General features: G+C 40.7%; 2 protein-coding genes across 2 annotated transcripts; one reads left to right on the top strand and one right to left on the bottom strand.

The window, feature by feature from the left end:
- Nucleotides 1–3360: 3360 nt before the first annotated feature.
- On the top strand, nt 3361–5094 carry LOC138623578 (G0/G1 switch protein 2-like). The gene is made up of 2 exons (XM_069703169.1): nt 3361–3552; nt 4030–5094. Exon 2 carries the CDS (start codon nt 4073–4075, stop codon nt 4439–4441), a length of 369 nt encoding a protein of 122 aa, XP_069559270.1. The 5' UTR covers nt 3361–3552; nt 4030–4072; the 3' UTR covers nt 4442–5094.
- Nucleotides 5095–8803: 3709 nt separating this feature from the next.
- On the bottom strand, nt 8804–20073 carry ldlrad2 (low density lipoprotein receptor class A domain containing 2). Its single transcript, XM_069703244.1, has 5 exons — nt 19849–20073; nt 14777–15262; nt 14281–14430; nt 14017–14157; nt 8804–12573 (listed from the first exon to the last, which is right to left on the bottom strand). Exons 1-5 carry the CDS (start codon nt 19946–19948, stop codon nt 12269–12271), a joined length of 1182 nt encoding a protein of 393 aa, XP_069559345.1. The 5' UTR covers nt 19949–20073; the 3' UTR covers nt 8804–12268.
- Between the last annotated feature and the right edge of the window lie 362 nt (nt 20074–20435).

Here is a 20435-nt window from a genome sequence, read left to right as displayed (position 1 = left end):
TATCATTTTCTACATTTATTTTCAGAGACATAATGCATGAGTTTTGATCTGCAATGATTCTATAAGTTATTTATTATAAGAAAATGTATGAAGTATCACAATTTACTGTAAACATTGTTTTTTTTTGTTTGTTTGTTTTTTTGTCACACAGAAAAGATGCCCTCCAGACAGTGTTTCAGCTCAGCCAGGCTGTGGCGGTAACTCCGCCGTGTGCTCCAGTCCTGCTGATCATCACTTGTGTGGAAAGAAACCGCAGCCCGAGGGCCAGCTGAACACACACCTTATGTCTTTTTCATTCTCCGCAGACAGAATGACTAAGACCAAGTACAGGGTGTGTCTTCTGACGCACACACACACACACACACACACACATACTCACACACACGCAGACCACTTTACACGTGCTATTTCAGACAAGTACTATCAAGCCCGTTGTCGCGCTGGATGGTAGCTGTGATTTATTTCTTGGTAACAGGCTTGTGTCTCGACAGCCAGAGTTCTTTAGTTACACGCTGAGATGAAGTCAAGGCTGCTTTGTTGGAGTTATTGATATCATAAGGTGGTAAACATCAAAGCTAAACACAACCATAATCACTAAATACCTGATAAGTAAACTTTTGATTGACACACACACACACACACACACACACACACACACACACACACACACACACACACACACACACACACACACACACACACACACACACACACACACACACACACACACACACACACACACACACACACACACACACACACATCATCATCATCATCATCATCATCGTCTCATCATCACATCAAGATCTCCTCACTGCACAGCACTCCTGAGAAAATGTGACTGATGACACCATGGTTGAATAGTTTTACCACTAACACAGGGAATATTTATTGGATGTGTTTAATGAAGACATGAAAGATTGTACAGTAACTGATTGTGTGTTATTATCTTAGATACTTAGACAAAGACTTGAACTTAAAAAAAGACTTTAATATGTTTTTCCAATTAATGCAAAAAAACAGGTTCTTCAAAAGGGATCAATGACTTTTTCTTGCCACTGAAGCAACGGCATATAGGTTTGCATATGTCGCTACCAATAATTTGGTATTATTTATACTAATTTCTTCACATAATCCTTGGATTGAGGTCCTACTCAATAATTCCAATGTGGCCTTCCCAATGATACGTTTCCAGAAAGACTAATATAGGCAGGCTGGCTTTTGATTGGCTGAAAGAGAGAAGAATATATAAAGGCTCACGTCAAATACAAATACTTTACTTACTGCCAGATGCGGAAAAGCACACATGACTTATTTCTGTTCATGCCAACTTGTTTTGCGCGTTGTTGATATGCTGCTAGCACCCGGAGAGTAAGTAACAGGTAGTAAACCAGCTGTCCAGTGGCCACGCTCTTTTTTGTTCAGCCAAAATAAGAGCAGCCATCCACTTAAACAATGTGTCACACTACATCAAATGTATTTTCTCTGAAATAACACTGACAACCTCAGCCACTGTTGTGTTGTCTGCATCATTGACTGTTTTCTTCACGTGTGCCTGGAACACACAAAAACTAATAATACATAAAGTATGAAAAATACTTTCATACAGTCAGTAAGTAAGTGAGTAAGAAAATGTTTTCTCTTGTAGGAGACTTAAATGGGGCAGCTTTAAAGACTGTTAACTTAGCAAACACCTGCCAGCTCCCATACATCTGGCACATGACATCCCATTAGTAGATTTGTGCAGCCTCAATTTAAGCAGATCATTTAATAACACTGAGGGCAGAGGAGCTGGCTACTGTGAGTTCATGGTGTAAGTGGGTTTTGTGGATAAGCGCTTAAATGAGTAGCCCCAGTCAGACCTTTTGCACCCCTATACGCCAGCCTGCCCCTCCAGATCAGGTCATCGACTTCACTAACAGTATCCAAATCTCAATTAACAACATAATTATTTTCTCTGGCGTCTCCAGATTAGGCCCAATTTAATTTTGATTTGACTTAAATTGTGAATTTTTCTTGTTCATATTGCTTTTAATTAATTTGTTTTTGTTTTTGTTTTGTTGCTTATTTTGTTTTGATGTTGTGCAGCACTTGCTATATTTAAATGTGCTATGTAAATACAATGATTTGACTTCAAATAATTGTAAGAAATGGGGGGAGCGATGATAAAATTGTATCCCAAAGAATCATTATAATAGAATTGAGAGAGAAAAAAATTATACACAGCAACGAATTCTTCATAGTATGGAGAGTGTCATAGACTGTTTCTTAATTATAGAATCACCACCTCGTGGTTGTTTCCCTCCGCCAACCAGTCAGGTGTCAGTTGTAGTGACACCAATGGACAAAAAAGTGTTTTTGCAGAACATTATGATGTCAAGGTGAAGTTTACCTTCAGCTTTTCGGGCCCTATTTTCGGGCTCAGTGCAGATGCAGTGCAAACCCAGTTGCATTAGCATTTTGCTGCAGTGCAAGGGGCTTTTTTTTTCTGTGATTGTGCAGATTTGCAATTTTTGTGGCCCAAAGTAAACCCAGCTGTGCTGAGATGGGCAGAACGGCGCTACAGGGGATGTGACGGTGGAGGGCTGTTCAATGCGCAAGAGATCATATGAACAGACCTATCTAAAATCCCACAGACAAGGTTTTGCGGATGTCCTTCAAATTTAATCCCACTTACATAAATAATTAAAACAATAGGTTTTTTTTAAGGCAACCTTCCAAATTAGGTAATCATATGAAAAATGAAGCTGACTTTTTTCTACTTGAGTTGGATGTGATTGAATCCGGCAGTTGAGGGAGTATAGTCTCAAATATACAAAACACAAATAAAGGAAGAAAACCTCTTCACCACTTTTCACGCACATTTAGAAACACTGCTGCCAATAAATATAACAACCGCGAATTACAAACACATATGTAGCCTACATAGATGCGCTGTAGTTGTTGGGTTACAATGGAGACATCTGTGGGATACAAAATCTAACAAAATACATCAACTACTTGACAGAGACGTTTGAAAATGAGCTACAATTGATTTCTATTATTAATTCAAACTAATTGCAGTCTATCAATATAATTGGGGATACTGGCTTGTTTTTTAGTGTGAATTCGTGGTATGGAACAGTACATTTGTTATGATACTAAAATAACAACAGCACCACCTCAAACAATCTAATACCATAAATTCACAAATTAACCAGCAGCAATAAACACTGTAATATCTGTAAATGTTACTGTGAAATATCAAATTGAACTACTAACAATTACAGACACTTAAATGGGATATTAGTAAAAACAGTAGTGGCAGTGTTGACTGTGCAATAAGCCTACACACTACTGGGTAAAAGGTTTTGGCCCAGATCCTGCTTTGACTGACCTCCATGCTTCATGATTGTCCAGCAGCTGTCACTGTGTGGGTGGAGAACAGGACGCTATAAAGGACCACAGTCTCCAGTAAAGGTGGCTATTAGTCCACTATTCCATTAGTTAAAGCTTGCCACAAACTGGAACTTGTGAGGAGGGTGGACCTGTGATCAACCAACAAACTTCACAGTAAGATACTGTTTCTTTCTTTCAAGATATTAGTGGTAAAAACTATGTCAATGCAGTGGGATAATATACTATTTTTTATATGATATTAGATAATTTTTGTAAATTTTAAAGAAGCCCAGAGCAGCAGAGCCCACAAACTTATTTAATTATTGTGTCTACTGAATTTTCTTTACATATTCTTTCCAAAACCTGAAGTCAAATATCAATATATTTAATTGTATTTTATATCATATAAATCAATTAAATTGGTCACTTTGTAATACTATATTGTTATGGCTGTGCAGCTAGCAAACAAAGTAAAGATAACATTTGATGATTGCAACATTCAATGTCTTTATCCAATGAAATTGGACAGTTGAAGAGTTTTTGAATGAAACAGAAATGTGCCCATTAGAGAACCTGGACCCCATAATGTTTGGTAGTTTCTCATAAATAATGCCTCACATCTTTAAACTGGTAAATGTTGTTCATTTTCAGACATCTACACAAAACACCTCGTGTCTCAGCTGAAGTAGAGCCGATGGAAATGGAAAGGATGCAGGAGTTGATCCTGTTTGCAAAAGAAATGCTGAGTCAGAAACCCAGCAGGGGCCTACTGAAGGTCTACCTGGTGGGTTCTGTGTTTGCAGTGCTGGGTACAGTCATCGGGTTGGTCGAGACAGTGTGTCATCCCTTCTCTGGTGAGCCAGTGGACACAGAGATGGTCCTCATGTTGGCCCGGGAGCGGAGAACTCTTGAGGCTGTGACACAGCACAGCGTGGGAGGCCAGGCGGAGGAGAAGGAGGAGCCATTCACTCATGAAAATGGGGCCAAAACCCAGAGTGTGACTGACTCAAAGACTCATAGACTCAGCCAGCGAAGCATGGCCAACCGCCTGTATGCTTCCTAAAACCAACAGCGTCAACCCAAAGTGTCTTGGGGTATTTATTAAGAGGCTGCTCCTGCAACGCACACCCAGTCTGATGAATGAGAAGTGCCTGACCTGCTATTCTGTGCTGCTACTTCTTGATAGGCCCTTCATGGGAACCTGGAAATCATGTCGATACTCCAGTATATGGTATAGCTGAGGTGGCTCAGGAATGGTTATGTGGAAAGTAGAAAATATTAAAGTTACCGACAGCTGAGTGGAGTTGTAGGCTATTTAAGAAGTAAAACTCATATACTACTCATATACTATATTACACTATAGTGTATATCACTAGAATTATTTTAAAACAGTAGTCTGTAGGTTACTATGAATCTAGTCAAGGTTACAAGATATGAAAACTCTGAATGAGCCCACAAAACCTTTTTTTTAAAGTTTGGTGTCCAGAAGAAAAAAAATGGAGTTCATGAGGAGTGCCTGAAGGCACCATGGTGCTGAGTCTCTCCGTGTGCGGTAAGCTGCTGTGTAGCGCCGCCTGTTGTCCAGTGGATGAATCTGAACTGCGACTGCACCCACTGTTAAAGGAGAGGAAGGTGTGTTGTAAATATTTTGCTACGTGAAAATACTGTCATTATACAATCTTTTTTTATACCAATAAAATCTGTCTTGTTTAGTAAGTCAGTTTTCCTCCTGGTTTAACTCTTGCAAGCATCACACACACTGAATACACATAGAATCACTCCGTACTGATATGACATGAAAAAAGGTGGACCACCTAAATGTTTGAATAAACCTGCTTGACCAGGAGTTTCTGGTTTTGAGAATTCCAGTAGAATTTGAATCAACCAGTTGACTGGATGATATTTTTACTGTGTCTACAGGAGCTGTGACGAGGCAGGAAACTACCGCAGTGTTTCCCTCACCAACAATAATGATTTATTGTATATCCAATACTGCATATTGTTATTGAGTATGAAGACATTTTAAACCCAAAAAGGGTCAATTATAACGCCATGCTCTTTTTGAAGCAGGGATGATGGCAAAGCTAAAGGATTTATCATGGATAAAGATTTGTATACATCACCGGAGCTTTAAGCATATTAGTGAAGATTAAGTGTATAGAATATATGAGTTTCTATCAGAACCACAGCTCATCTCTTTACGTGTATGCACATACTGTGAGTTTTTACATATGATGTTTGTGTTGCAGCTACACCAACATGTTAACTCTTTTCTTGGGATCAAGGAGTTTTTGTGATATCCTGCTGCCTTGCAATACAAGTCGGTTGGTGATTTACAAGAGGTTTATGCATCCGTCAGTGAGGACAGTCCTAAGTAAGAACTAGAATTACCACCTTGCAGTTGTATGCCTCCACAAACCACTCAAGTTGGAGTTTAGATCCGTATATGTCCAAAGTCATGTTGATGTTGCCGCAAAGAATGCACAAATTCTAAAACGTGAATGCTTTCCAAACAACGTTTAATCCTTACAGCACAGATGATCTATACAATCACCACAGTTTCGAGATGGGGTTATGTCTCCAATTCAGTATTTGTCATGAATGTGAAAACCGTCACAATTTCCCCCTCTGTTCCAGGGTAACTGCTTTGAATAATGACCAGAAGAGTGTTTTTGCAGAATATTAGAATGTCACAGTGAAGGTGACCTTTTGGATATAAATTATAATTACTTCATCCCTTTATCCTCTTATATATTTGTGTGAAATTTTGTCATAACTATCAAAAATGTCTTATGTGAAGTTACCATTGACCTTTGACACCAAAATTGAATCACTTCATCATTGAGGCCAAAACTGAAGCAATTCCCTGCAGATGTTCCCGAGGTATCATGCTCACAACCATGGGTCGGTGTACTGGGTTTGAGGAAATTCATTCAAGGTGTTTTTGTAATATTGCATTCGCGATAGGAACCTTTCAAAGAATAAAAGATTGAACACAAGTGATTGGAACTAGCAAACGATGCTCACACCAAATATTGATTTAATTTAGCATTCATCCTTTTACTGAATTTTTATCTTATTAAAGGATAAATAAAAAAAACTATTCATGGCTGCTCAATTTTCCTTCAGTAACCACAGCCTTTGCACAGTACTGTACATTATGAGGAAAACATTGTATACTTTTCACTTCACTTCCACTCATGTTACTTCAGTGAGTTGAAGTCGCGTACCAGGTCAGCTGGTACCAGGTTTGGGTGGAATGCCTATAAGTTAACGGGTCCTTACACAGTCTGTGTTGACCAGAGATACTCAGCAGGACACAGTTTAGTGTTGACTCTTTGCCCTGAGCCCTGCTGTTTTGTTGGCTGACTGCAGGCTTTATAGGGTCACAGGACATTTCAGCTGAATCGCTAACAGAGCCAGCAGCATGGCTCACTGAGATAGCACAGCAACAATGGGACAATGCCGCCTCACACGTGAACACACGACTGTGAGGCCAACATAACCCTGAGTCAACATGATACTCTTTGGTCTAAGAATAGTTTGAGTGATGGTCTCTATGTGGGCTTAAACCTGCTGACTGTGAGCCTCCTTAAATTAGAATGAGGGATTACATTAGACTGTCCAGAACTCTTTCTGACTGGTTTACTCCTTATCTTTTTGCATAGCAATTGATATTAATTTCTTCAAACATTTGAGAATAGCTTATGGGGTTCCCTAAGGATCGATTTCAGCTAGTACTTTTTAATTCATTTAGTTTACCCTCTGGTGGTGTCAGCAGGAAACACAGGAGACAGTTATGCAGATGACACACAGCTTTATGTGACTGTGTTTGCTGGTGACACAGAAGAGGTTTTCACTCTTTTCAAATGCATTTCAGATATCATTGCCTGGATGTCACAAAACATTTTATAGCTCATCCATGATAAAACGGAAATTTTAGTTGTAGGTTCAAAGGCTCAGAGAAAGAAACAGGACACAAAATGAAATTCTCTAGGAATTACTCTGTGTCAGCAGGCTAGACACTTGTGGGATATGTCAACATATCTGCTTTTCATCCTCTCAAAACTGCCAACTCCTCTCAAGATTAATCCATGCATTCATATCCAGCAGGTTAGAATATTGTAATGGCTGCCTATCTGGGCTACTTATAAACATATAAGTCAATCACATCTAATTGTGAACTACAGCATTCCTTACATTGGCTGTCTATCAATTTCTGTATAAGTCTTTTATCTATTTTAAAGCATTTTATACTCTCACAGCAGCTCACTTGTCTGACAGACATCCAATGTATGAATGGCCCCCAGACTAAAACTTTTGGTGACGTTTTTTTTTTGTTTGCTTTAATCTGTTGGAAATGCCTAAAACTGATGATTTATTCAAACAAAAACTTAAAACCAACCTATTCAGCCTGACTTTTGATTGGAATATTTTATAGCCATTACTTAATTTACTTGATGTTTTATATTATGGTTTTAATGTGTTGGAATATTCTGCCACCTATGTCTGATTTTATCGGACGTGGTCTTTTGTTCATTTTATTTAGTTTTATTTAATTTTCCTTTTTAAAATGTATTTTTCTTTAAAAAAATAAATACTTCTTGTCCATTTTATTCTCATTTATTTGAACTCCATTATGGATGTTTACATGTAGTGTAAATGGTAAATAATATTAAACAATGATATCCAGGTCAGGACATTGCAGTTTGTTAAAAATCAGTATCATGGATAGATGGATGGATGGATAATTAGTTCTACCTCAATTTATAATAATTTAAAGGGGATTTGATCTAATTTAGGGCTTCCCTTTCCAGCTGTGATATATGTGAACATAAATAAATGAGACCATGCAGTCAGGTAAACTCTGTTGCTGTGGCAAATAACAAGCTGGGCAAACAGTTAAACTGCTTTTCCTCTCTGCTTAAAAAGGTTAACCATCATTTTCAGACATTAATACCTCTATACAGAAAGTTTGCCTCGTGTCAACACATTTGAAAAAATTATGAACTGCCCAACTTATTAATTTAACTAGGGGTCAGGAGGTCAATTACAGAAAGTCTAATCAAAGTGACAAAAGGGCTGGGAAAGACTTTTTCTTTCAAAGATACGAGGATTTGACTTGAAAGGTTGCCAGTGGATACCAGAAGCAACACACACAGTGTGAAGCTGCTGACTTTGCCAAGCCCTCCCCTATGTCAACCAAGCAGTCTGAGTCAGATGAAGATCAACAGAGACTGCACAGTGCTGCCGTCGGAGACGTGATTACATCCTGGTTTGAATTGTGAGCTTGGCTTTAAAAGCACCATGTGTGGCACAGAAAGCCACTCTCGTTAATTATAGCCAGTTGAACCGTTTAATGGTGTTTAAACTCACTGGCAAGTGGAAGAAAAATTACTAGCTGCGTGATGAAGATTTGCTCAAACTCAATTTTATTATGAATACTAATATTTCTAATGTGATGGTGCATTCAAGGCATCATTAGTTTGAAGATCTTGTCGCAGTGTAAGCGCTGCGTTCAGTGAAGTGAATAAACAGTATGTTATGTTGTCACACAACACAAAGGTTCTGCTTTAATCTGAAAGCTATACCATGTGGACAAAATCTAGACATTAAAACATAGCAGTACATTTATATTATCCAGTGGTAAATAAGACAATCCAGGACATACAAAACTAACATTGACATGAAGAAACGGCACTATAAAAACACTGAATAATCCCCAAAAATAGAAAAAAAGAGAACACAATATTCTCTTCCTTTTAGGATAGAAAATCTTCCTTTTTAGCTGTGCAGCATGTCATTATTTACATTGTGTTACAGCTTATGGAAAATATGATTTCCACATGTAAAGTGATAAATGTTCAGTATGTTTATAGCACATTCTTTTTTAAACAAAATCAAATCATTCCAAAACTTGTATTTACATTTACTGCAAAGTGATAATTCTGTCATCACAGCGAGTGAGTTTGACTTTTATATTCGATCCACTGTTGATATAAAAATTAAAAAAAACTTTAAAAGCTGCTTAAAGAGAAACAAAAGGAGGAAGCTTTTCATTGAAGGGCTTTAAACCCAGATTCTATAAAAACGGCCCGTATCCGTGGAATTTATCAATAAAGTTATCTGAGGAAATAGATCAATGCACATGAAATGTAATCCTTTCGTCCAGTGGGAGAAGAGTGTTTTTTGGCAGGACCATTTCGCCGGAGTGATGACCTTCTCCACGGAGTGATGCACATACATGTCTGAGTGTGTGTGAGTTGAGTGGATGTATACTGCAGTTGGTGTGTATGTGTTGTCTGATGGGTGTACAGATACGTGTGTATTCCCGTACAGTCTCAACAGAAAGCGAGACAGATAAAGAAGTCGGCATACTTCATTGTGCTGCAGCCTGGCAACCTGAGGGTCAGAAGCACAGTGTTTGTTTAGGCATATGGCCTTATGCTTTACCCAGGACACAAGTCAAAATTCCTAGAAAGACAGTGCAGGGGGCTGTGTGTGATGCGGTTACACAACACATGGGCGAGGAGTTATGGAGCTCCTCCATCTAGAGGACACCACAAAGAAAGTTTGCCTGGTGGACACATGAACCCTTCACAACGAGCATCAATCTGGGGGAAAGGAGGAGAGGACAGGCTGACTGACTCTACTGTACTATTTGAAGTGTACATGAAGCCTGGGAGAGAACAGAGGAGTCTGCTGGAAGGACAATATTTTGATCAGTGCAAAAGCTGTTAGTAGATTATTTTTCAAAGCAATGGAGTGATTCACCCAAACAAATCATTAAACTGTCAGTTTGCATGGCCTAATTATGTGTCCTTTTGCCTGGTTTTGTTTTTACTGGTTTTGGCCCGGCCACTCAGTTCCACTGAAGTTAAATTACAGTATATTTACACTACATCATACGATGATGTCCCTGTCAGTAGTAACACGTGTGTTTGGTCTTTTCCATTTTCATTGCGACCATACCACAGAGCCACTCTTTACCTCCTTGCGCAAACCCATCTGGGATGAACTGGAACACCTGGAGGGTCTTATTACTGAACATCACTGTTGGACCACACTAACAATCTTGAGTATGAATGGGGGAAAAAAAATCTGGATCCAGATGACGTTTTATAGAAGGCCTTCAGAGGAGTGATGGCTGTTATACTGCAGCGGCAGATTAATGCCCATTGTTTTGGAAGGCACACGTGGGTATAATGTTCAAGTGTCCCCATAAACTGCTCGTGTGCTGAAACACAATATTATGAGGGTATCATTGAGTTGACACATTTATTCTTGAATTATGATTTTTGTTGTTGTCAAAGAAGACATTGATGACAACAGACAGCCGTGCTTGCGCCCCTGTGTGACCAGACTTTGGTACAGCTTGTCTTTGAGTTAAATGCTTTAAGTTCAGTAAGCAAAACTGATGCTACTAAAGTGAGGCTGATGGGAATGTGGTTCTTTTTGCAGGTCAGTGGTTAGAAACAGATGTATTGAACAAGTTCAAATTTTAACCTGATGATGGCACTACAGCAAAGTCAGTAGATCACCAACTATATTACAGTTCATCCTGAGGAGAACTTGACTGTGTGTACCCGATATGATGTTAATGGCCCAGAGAAATAATTCACAGCAGTCCATCGCTATCATCAAGTTGTTCTGCTCACATGGCTAAGAGACATATAATGGAAGAAAAACTGACCTGATTTAACAGTCACATGGTGGTGGAAAAAATTAAAAGAGGAGCAAGTTATTCCAACAGAAACCTCTTAAAGATACTCTCCAAGAGTTTGTCAGTTTTACGACTTCTTTTGAGCTTCACTTTTCACACTGGTAGAACAGAAGCAGACTGAAATAAAGCCAAGACTTTGATCATTCAGGAGCCGACACCCTCATTCTGGCCTCAACACATGATGGTGAATGTTTGTCAAAGAGTTTTTTAATTTCAGAATATATCCATCACTTTCTTTATTAGTTTATTGTGATTGCATAATATAAAAAAGTGACTGTATTTGATATAGTATCACTTAATATTTCAGCTTTATGTCTCAGAAATGTGCCCACCACAGCTACTGTCACTGTTTATAGTTTAATGTACTTGATACTCAGCTTGTGTGAGCTGTTAGTTTGTTGTAATTTGGATAAATTTATATAACGCCCATAATCGAATGTTAGAAGCTACAAGACACAGACTGCTCTACTGAATAACTTTGTGCTCTGGTGTCCAAACTTTCACATTGGCTTTATGAAGAACAACAGTGGACTGCTGGGAGGAAAGTGGAAAGTTTGAAGGAATTTCTCCAAGGGAGAACAGCTGTTGTCACCAGGTGGGGGACTATGTGTCCCCGGCATACTTTTGGTCAAAGCTGTGGACTGGAAGCAAAGTTTCACTGCATGACTGAATTTTTACTTCGAAGACAGAGTGAAAACAGCTGTTTTAAATGAGCAAACAAGACTAGAACCTTTTCATACAATTTCACATTCTTCAAGGTCTGTTCTCAAACTTAATAAAAAAAAGTCTCTCAAACACAGTGAATAAGAGACAACTTCAAAACAGATGAACTGTGCTGGGAATAAAAAGGTTTCCTTTGTGATTCTAATTATCATTTACATTTATACTTTGATACAATCCGTAGTCAAACTGTACCCTGCTTTACCTTCTCATAGCAACATAAACAGTAGTCTCCTCATTTGCATTATCACATTTAAAGCCACAATAAACCAGTTTATCCATAAACCAGACCCTTTCAGCTCTGCTCATGTTCAGCATTGCGTATTGGACCACATCTCTCCAACCTCCCCTAAAAAAATACTTGGTAATGTCCACCACTGGTCACAGCTCAGCATCAGTATACTCTACACACGTCTCTGTATGCCAAATCTGATCAGTCCTTTTGCGCTACACAGCTGCTGTGGTGACGTTTTCCTCAGCACTGTTGGCTGTTGCTGCCGTGCCCGTTGGCGTCCCGTTGACCGGCGTGTGCGGGGTAACTTTTGCCAGCCGGTGCTCCTTGCTGTGGTTGCAGCTGCGGGCACAGAACTGGCAGGAGGCACAGGCCGAGTTGCAGCAGGGTGAGAAGCGGCAGATGCTGACGCGCCACAGGAACCAGCCGGGTGACCAGCAGCACCAGCAGAGCACTACCCCGCCCACCACCGCAGCCAGGATGATGTAGAGAAGCAATAGATACAAGGAGGCAGGAGAGTCTGGAGGTAGGGGGGAGGGGCAGATGAGGGGGGGGGGGGCACACAATACGCACAGTTCTTTTTATCTCATGTGGCAACTTCAAAAACACTTATAAAATGCTGGTGACTTCATTCAAAGTATTTCTGATATTTGTAGAGATTGAAGTCTTCCTTGTGTGCAGTGCCACCACAAGCTGCAACAGACAGCAGGGAAGTCTCACATTCTACTCGCTGCTCAGCATCAGCTTGTCAGATACTGAACTGGTGACACCGATCTTGGTTGCCCATGTTGAGATTTTTCTGATTGTATAGATCTTCTGTGCTGTCGAGTTGAAGATGTGTGTGAAGCACTCACTTTTTAGAATTCATAGCGCATCTTTTCACAGCAACTTCTTTATTTGAGGCATCGTCTACTATCACGGCTACAACGTTGTGTTCTATCAGAATCAGATGACTGTTTTTGGTTTTTGTCAATGAATTTACATACTACCACAGTAGCAGAAGTCCAGCAGGACAAGACCAACAAAGCGTAACAAAGTCAGAGTCAACATTGGCACCATCACTTATCAAAAAGAGATGTATAACAATGAAATACAGAGCATATTTAAAAAGTATAAACACCAAGGATGAATAACAATCCAACATTTACATGTACGTGATTCAGTATGTTGTTGTAAAACACCAACACAGAGATAAAGAAGGCCCAAGTCCAGAGTTAACATTAACTAACTTTTCCTTCTAGCACATCTAAAGCGGACTAATCACTCTGGTGCGAATGATGCACCTTCTCCCTAGAGGGTGCCTGTAACAGCACTGAAACTTAATATTGTGCAATAAAATAACCCCACATAATTATATCCCTGGAGCTCACTGACTGTTTAAAATCGTGGTATTTGCTCTCTTAGAAAATGAAACAAATTCAACAGCTGCCAACAAGTTGCAACAGAATCAGTCTGTCAGTTCATCTACAGTAACTGTGGGCAGAGCAGGGCGCATTGAAATGCACCTCAGCTAATAAAACAGCTGGTAATTTGCACAGCAGGCGAATGTGAACCCTGTGTCCCCCTCCCAGTTGAACAGACTGTCAGAAAAGAAGAATAGCTGTTTTCTTTGGCCAGACTTGGCTCACTCTTGAAAGTAATCAGAAGCTTACAGGCTGGTCCAGACATCCTCTGTTTGCACCACCGATATTAGAGTAGAGACAGACCACTGAAAAGGCTGCCTTTGCTGTGAGAATCCATCATTGTTTATTGGTTTATGAGTCTTTTGGTGAAACTGACGACTTAACGCTCCCATCATCAGGACACTTTGCATCCGAATGGGCACTTAGTTAACTTGTTTACCGACCAACGGACTGCAGGGTATAAGCATTGTGCATCACACTGTTATTCTGATTTAGAAAGGAAAGTCTTCCTGCCTTTCTGAGTTGAGTTAATACATATTTATGTCACATTGCTTACTCACCTGTTATTGACTCATGACTGGGAGCGCTGTCCGGCACGCCACAGTTCATATGTGTCGGAATTGGCACTGTGGGTGGATTCATGTAGAGTGGGGGCGGGGTCGCTATTGGTGGTGCAGTCTCAGGAGGTAAAAGCTGACCTGCTGATGAAGGACAGATTTGGGTCAACTATTAAGTTGTAGGAAATGTCATGTTGTTGTTGTACTTTAAAATCCTCAAAATCCTCCCAAGTAGTCCTCCCCGTATCAGTCCAACACCTAACTAACCTTTGCAGCCTGTGGTGAGGTTTTCCTCCAGGTCACTTCCATCCCCACAGTTGTCAATGCCTTTGTCATCACACACCAGACTGAGAGGAATACACTTCCCATTCCTGCAGGTGAAGTAGGGCTCGCTGCTGCAGTCTGATTTGTTGAAACCTGAAGAGCAAGATGACAATCAAGGAGTCAGTGCAAAAGAGGAAGGCTCATGTCAGCCATCCAAATTATTAGATTGTTAAGAGCGTTAAAAGAAGCTGATGCCTTTTGAGGATTCTTCATCAGCTTTTCAAACAGTGTTATTACATTTTGATTGTGTAGCTGTATGCATGGAGCATCCATCCATCCAGCCATCCTTATTACCATGCAGCCAAATAGCAAAATTCAGTTTGTGACAGACTCCTGCTTTTTTGCCTGGATTGACATGCACATGCTGTTAGTGTCCTGTTACTTCGCAAAAGTCAGTGATGGTTTCTTTCAACGATGATTAAAATCCTTTCTATCTTACCCAGTCTGAAGGAGGTGAAATCCCCCACAAAGTCAACCCTGGGCTGGGTCCCCCGGGTCACCAGCCTCAGGGTCAGGTAGTTTCCCGTGGACAGCACAGGTCGGGGTGGACTCTTGCCACAAAGAGGAGTCCCCAGGGCAGGTGAGCTCCTGTCCTGCCCATCGTAGAACTGAACATATGAGCCAGCGTGACAGGGGTCCCCTGGGATTTCACCAGAGGTGGGCTCCAGTCTGGGGTTGAGAGGGGCGGAGCCACGAGGGGACTCTGGGAAGAGAGGGGCGGGGCTCAGAGGGGCCACTCTAAGCAAGCTGTAGACCAGGAAGAAGCGGAAGTGGAACTGGACCTTGTCTTTTGGAGAGCTAGCCTGCATGGTGAGGTGGCAGTCGGTCCCCATGGTCACAAAGTAGTACTTCTTGGATTCCTGATGTGAGTTGACGATCATGCCATCACCCCGGATCGTCTGGCCACAGAAGTCCACCACGTTCACTGACAAGGAAAAAACACTGTTCAACTTTTGGTGTCATGTTAACACAGTGTTTTCTGATTCTATTAAAATCCTCTATAATAACAACCACTGCCACATTCAGTTGAAAGCTGATAAAACAGTCATATTTATTGGTCTATGTATCCCTTCTGTTTGTTATGATATCTTATCATAAAAAAATTATCAGACAAAACAAATGATCCTAGCTGTAGTGAGAGTTCAAACCTCCAACACTTACCTGAGTGACAGAACATCAACTATATATGTAGAGTCTTACAAATTAAGTCACTTAACCTCTGAATGCATTTGAGTATTAATACATGAATCAAACAGCAAATTAGACATCATATCCAGACACAGAATTAAAGCCTCCACGGATGTGCACTTTCTGACTTTTTATTGCATTATATTAATATTGTGCTGTTTGACTGGGTGTGCAATATTGAAGTATTCATCTTCACTCGAACATATTTAGCATTTTAAGCTGTTTATAAACATGGGATTTAACTGTTTTTTATGTTTGTAAATGTGCTTGCCTCAAATTTTCCTGCGAGGGACGGATACAGGATCAAATTAATCAACTGTCTCAAGCCATAAAAAAAAAAAAGACATTTTGAAGAGAATAACTGATGACAGCATTCACGCTTTTCCAAGTTACATATTACACGGCGGTGGATTTCTCTCCGCTAAATGGCCATCATATTAAAACAGTTTCTCCAAAACTCCCTCCACCATCCTTTACCGTCAACAAAACCATCCGGTAGTCATCGCTTCCCCTTCATGGGAGTAAAGGCCAAAAAGATCCATTCCGACAACCTCCATGTTGTCAACGTCAATAATAAAGAAGAAAAAACTCTCTCGCCATCATGTCATCGTGCGCTGTCTTGTGTGGCTCTCACTCACTTCTTCATACTTGAGTCGAACGTGTTCTGCATCTTTCTGTGTGCCCTCGGTCTCTTCTCCTGCTGTATTATCACCCTTCGCTCAAATTGCTTCCTCCAATGCTGCCGCGCGCCCAGGAACCGACGTTTTTTTTTTCTGCTTCTTCCGTTTCCTGTGAAATGCTGAGTTCACTCTTCGTCAATCAATTCGTTCTAAGTTGTCACCTCTGGTTATCCGACCTTCACCTCATTTACAAGGACTGCTGGCTCCACTCTAACAAGCAAACATACCTTATCGGCAACGTGGTTCCCATATTCAATTTCAACACATCCACATGTAAACCCTTGCCAGCCACAAACGCATAACCTGCAGCTACAAATCCTACCATGTTTTCTTTGCCATAAAATCCGGCAACGTCTCCACTTGATCCTGCTTGTACCCCCACTTTCATCATGTCGGATTTTCTCCCGACTTTTTTTTACTGGCCACTCCTTCCAGCCGTGTCTTCCCCTAACACAGGAGTCCCAGATCACCTTGTCATGGTTATGGTCTGATGGGCTTCCGAGACCTGCGCATCGCTTAGTCATCACTGTTTTCTTAGGAAGGCTTTTTTGGGGGATCTGCGAGGCCCGAGAGCCGCAGTGGATTCTCAATAAAGCCTTACCTAAATTGCAGTGTCTTACCCAGCCCCAATGCATTCCACCATATCGTAATCAATAAATTCTGTTAATACTTAATTGAGGTGGCGGTCCTTGCTCGTGAAATACTGTATGTGGAGTTGTTGTTCCTAAACTTTGGTTTAAAATGAATCTGGAGGTCGACAGCTGCATCACGACAGAGGCATTTTAGAGAGGATTCTCTGCATGAACTCATTTTCAGGTGCAATTGACTTGCTTTCTTAGATTTACATCAAAAGAGTGTGATTCAAATTTGTATTTTATATGTTTAGACAGGTTTCATTTTCATAGCAGGTTTTTGATTATTATTAAAAGGGCCTCTGCACATCCATCAGAGAGAATCTCACCCATTACTGTTAGTCTGAACATGTTTATTGGTGATGTCTTAAGTTTAATTAGGATCACAACAACACTGTAGAGCTCACCAGTGAAGAATATAACACCCCAACGACACAGCAACGCACATCAAATGAAATCTGCTGCCCCAGTGCAATCAGCAATTTTATGATTGATCATCATAGTTTTAATTGTCTACTCGTTTTGCCTTTATTTCAAAATAAGGGAATACTGCGATGAAGATAACATCATCAATAATGAACAAATAAATACTCAAACTGCTTCAAAGAACCAAATCAGCTCAATGAGAATAAACAGGATCATTTTGGCCTGATTGCAGCATCATAGTCTGGCTGAGTTAAACAATATATGAAAAAGGAGACGCCTGAATGATTGAGCATCTCCTGACAAGTCCTCCGACCCAATACGATTCACAGGAGTGTTTCCTGAATCAGTGTGCTGGTTAGGTTCAGGCACAAAAGACACTTGGTAAGGGTTAAAATTATCATTTGAACTGTGTTGTGCATTAAAGTTACTACTTCCTTAAAGTTATGCTACCTTTGTTGTCATGGCAACCAACAAAGCCGAGCCTTCAGCTTTGAGTGTAAACCTGCATGGTCTGCTAAATCAGCTCCGTTATCAGTGTCGTGATAGTTTGAGAAGCAACTCACAGCTCATCCACAGGCAGGACCAGGAGCAGATGGGTGGGCAGATCTGGCTCCAGCAGCCCCCACCCAGTTACCCACTGCCCCCTGTCTCTGGGCCACAGGCCAAATAATGAGGAAATTTATGACCACCCCTGGAGTTTATTAGCTCCGTTTCCCTGGGAGACAACTAGATCCTTCTTCACTGACCCCCAGGAATGTCTCAAAACCCGGGAGCCCTGTTGGTGGGAAACAGCTCATCCTCTCCAAGCATATACAAAACCTCGAGGGGACACGGTCCAAAAACATGGGTGACCAGAGGACGCCAAGTCCACAGTAAACCTTTTTACAAGCTGAAAACTGAACTCTTTTTAAACACAATCATTGTAAATGGAGTCCATTTCAGTGAGCAAATCCAGAGAGAGGGTGAGGTTTGAGGTCCTGAATGACACACTATAGTAAGAATGTCTCTGCGACAGCATTGTGTGGAAAAGGGCAGCAGCCTCACTGTCCATCCATGTGCTATCCTAACACTAGTGACTCAATGCAGCTCAGCTTCCATTGTATCACTATACACTGTCCTGCTTTACGCCAAAGTCAATAAATGACACAGAGATCACGCAGGAAATATGTAATAAAAATAAAGAAAATTAATATACAGTGGGAATACTTGCTCAACAATCAAAGGGATTTCCAATTTGCCTCCCATTCACCCACTCCAGCCTGCCATTGGAAGCAACTTGAGTTCAGCGCCTTGCCCAACGAAACATCGGACAAGAAGACCCGGGGACCAAACCGCCAATCTCAGGATTAGTGGGCAACCCGCTATATCATCTGAGCCAATGTGTATTAAACTGCTTCATCACACAACAGTAATACGTTTGTCAAACATAAATGCAGACTTCACAGCGTTTGATCGACTATTTCTCGATCCGAAGCTGTTTCATTCGGTGCATTATTGTCCTCACTTTGAAATGTGGTGAGAGTGTAAATGTATGTTTTCAGTGTATGTTAATATAATCTGTGCATGTATGTGTGGAGGTTCTTTAGGGGAGACCGGGTATGGTTATAACATGGGGAGAGTCGCAACACCAAAAATTCCTCCAATCAGGAGCAAGATAGGGGTTATTTGATCATTTCTGTTTACCTACTTCTTCCCTGATCTCACATGGTGATTGTCAAAGCTGTGAATAAGCATTTGCAGATTTTATAGAGAAAAAAACAAAACATTTAAGTAAGAAAGTACGTTTTTTGACCAAAATTATTTTTTTTGGTACTTGCAGATAAAATCACAAAATCTATATTAGATGAAATTGTAGTTTGTCAAGCAAAATGTAATGCATTTTCTCTAATGCTGATATCAAACCACTATGCTGATACAGCTGTTTGAACCATGGGGTGTAACACATCTGAAAATATTGTTACAACCATTTCACAGAATATCTAGGCAGTGGAAAAGAAAGATTGACAGAGTAATGCCTGCCAATGTCTAAAAAAAACACACATCTTATGAGGGAAAGTCAGTCAGATCAGTTTTTAAGGCACATGGGATTCTTACAAGGGTTTAAATCTGTCCCTTTTGTAGTAAACAAATGTGGATAGTTTGTATAAAAGTTTTGGAATTCTGTCTCAAAAACTGAATGCGTTACAGCCACGTGTCATACCCAAGAGGTCAAATCAATCAATTGGTGTGATTGATTGTACAACTCGTGCAAATCTGAGTTAACTAATCAATCTGAATCACAACAAATGTATTAAAGATTCTCGCAAAGTTTTAAAAACGGCTGGCCGCGATATCAAGTTATTTATCAGTAACACATCAGTTCCTTTGAACCCCAAAGAAGGCCGAACCCGAAATAACACGTTGAGTTATTCTGCATTTCTTTGCTTCTGCCTGAACATACACCAGGACACTCGGAGCAATCCGTTTTAAGCACAGAGGAAATTAATTACGCACACTCACAAGTGGGCCTCATAAAGAATCCAAACCCCATTAATCAGTGAGTGAGGGTCCCTCAGTCGGTGTATCCGGTTGTTGTGAAATCTTACCCGTCTCGATGGCCAAACTGCGGAGAGTCGTGAAGCAGAGCAGCAGGAGCAGCAGCTTAAACACGCGCTGCCTGCAACTCTCCACCTCCACCTCCATCATCCAGACTCCGAACGGTGCGCAAAGCAGAGAGTCCGTTCCGGGCAGCTCACAGAGGAAGCATCAGGCTCTCTAACTTCACATGAACCTGTCACATGTGTCCACAGGAGGAAAGAAGCGGTCTACCAGTGAGGGTTATCTCGCAGTCACTTCTGCTCTCCATCATAAATACCTTTTCTCCAGCAGAACCTCCTCTCGCTCCCCTCGGTTCACGTGTCCTCTCATCTCCATGACAATACCCAACCAATCAGTGGCCAAGCCAAAGAAAAAAGGCTTGCGTTTAAAATAAAGGTCCTTAAACTTGATGAAAACTTTACTTAAACAGCTTCCATGAACTGAGGTGCTCCTTGCTGATGTCGCTACTCCGATCAGTATCTTGAACCTATCCTTTACATGTTTAAATTATAATTTATGGCATAATAAAGGATGTTCAATTTAAGCCAAAAATTAGTGTGATAAGATTTTTTTTTCTAACTTTTCAAACTAATAG

The sequence above is a fragment of the Brachyistius frenatus genome, unplaced genomic scaffold, assembly GCF_029030835.1.
Source record: "Brachyistius frenatus isolate BFR_SWC_R1_liver_20210118 unplaced genomic scaffold, ASM2903083v1 Contig_45, whole genome shotgun sequence".
NCBI lineage: Eukaryota > Metazoa > Chordata > Actinopteri > Embiotocidae > Brachyistius > Brachyistius frenatus.
Note: the sequence above shows the minus strand (reverse complement) of the source record. Positions and strands in the feature narration are given on the sequence as shown.

Coding starts and splice junctions, on each gene's coding strand:
- LOC138623578 (XM_069703169.1), top strand. CDS start 4,073: ATGGAAATGGAAAGGATGCAGGAGTTGATCCTGTTTGCAAAAGAAATG.
- ldlrad2 (XM_069703244.1), bottom strand. CDS start 19,948: ATGATGGAGGTGGAGGTGGAGAGTTGCAGGCAGCGCGTGTTTAAGCTG. Junction 15,263..19,848: donor CAGTTTGGCCATCGAGACGG/GTAAGATTTCAC, acceptor TTTCCTTGTCAG/TGAACGTGGTGGACTTCTGT. Junction 14,158..14,280: donor CCTCACCACAGGCTGCAAAG/GTTAGTTAGGTG, acceptor GTCCTTCATCAG/CAGGTCAGCTTTTACCTCCT.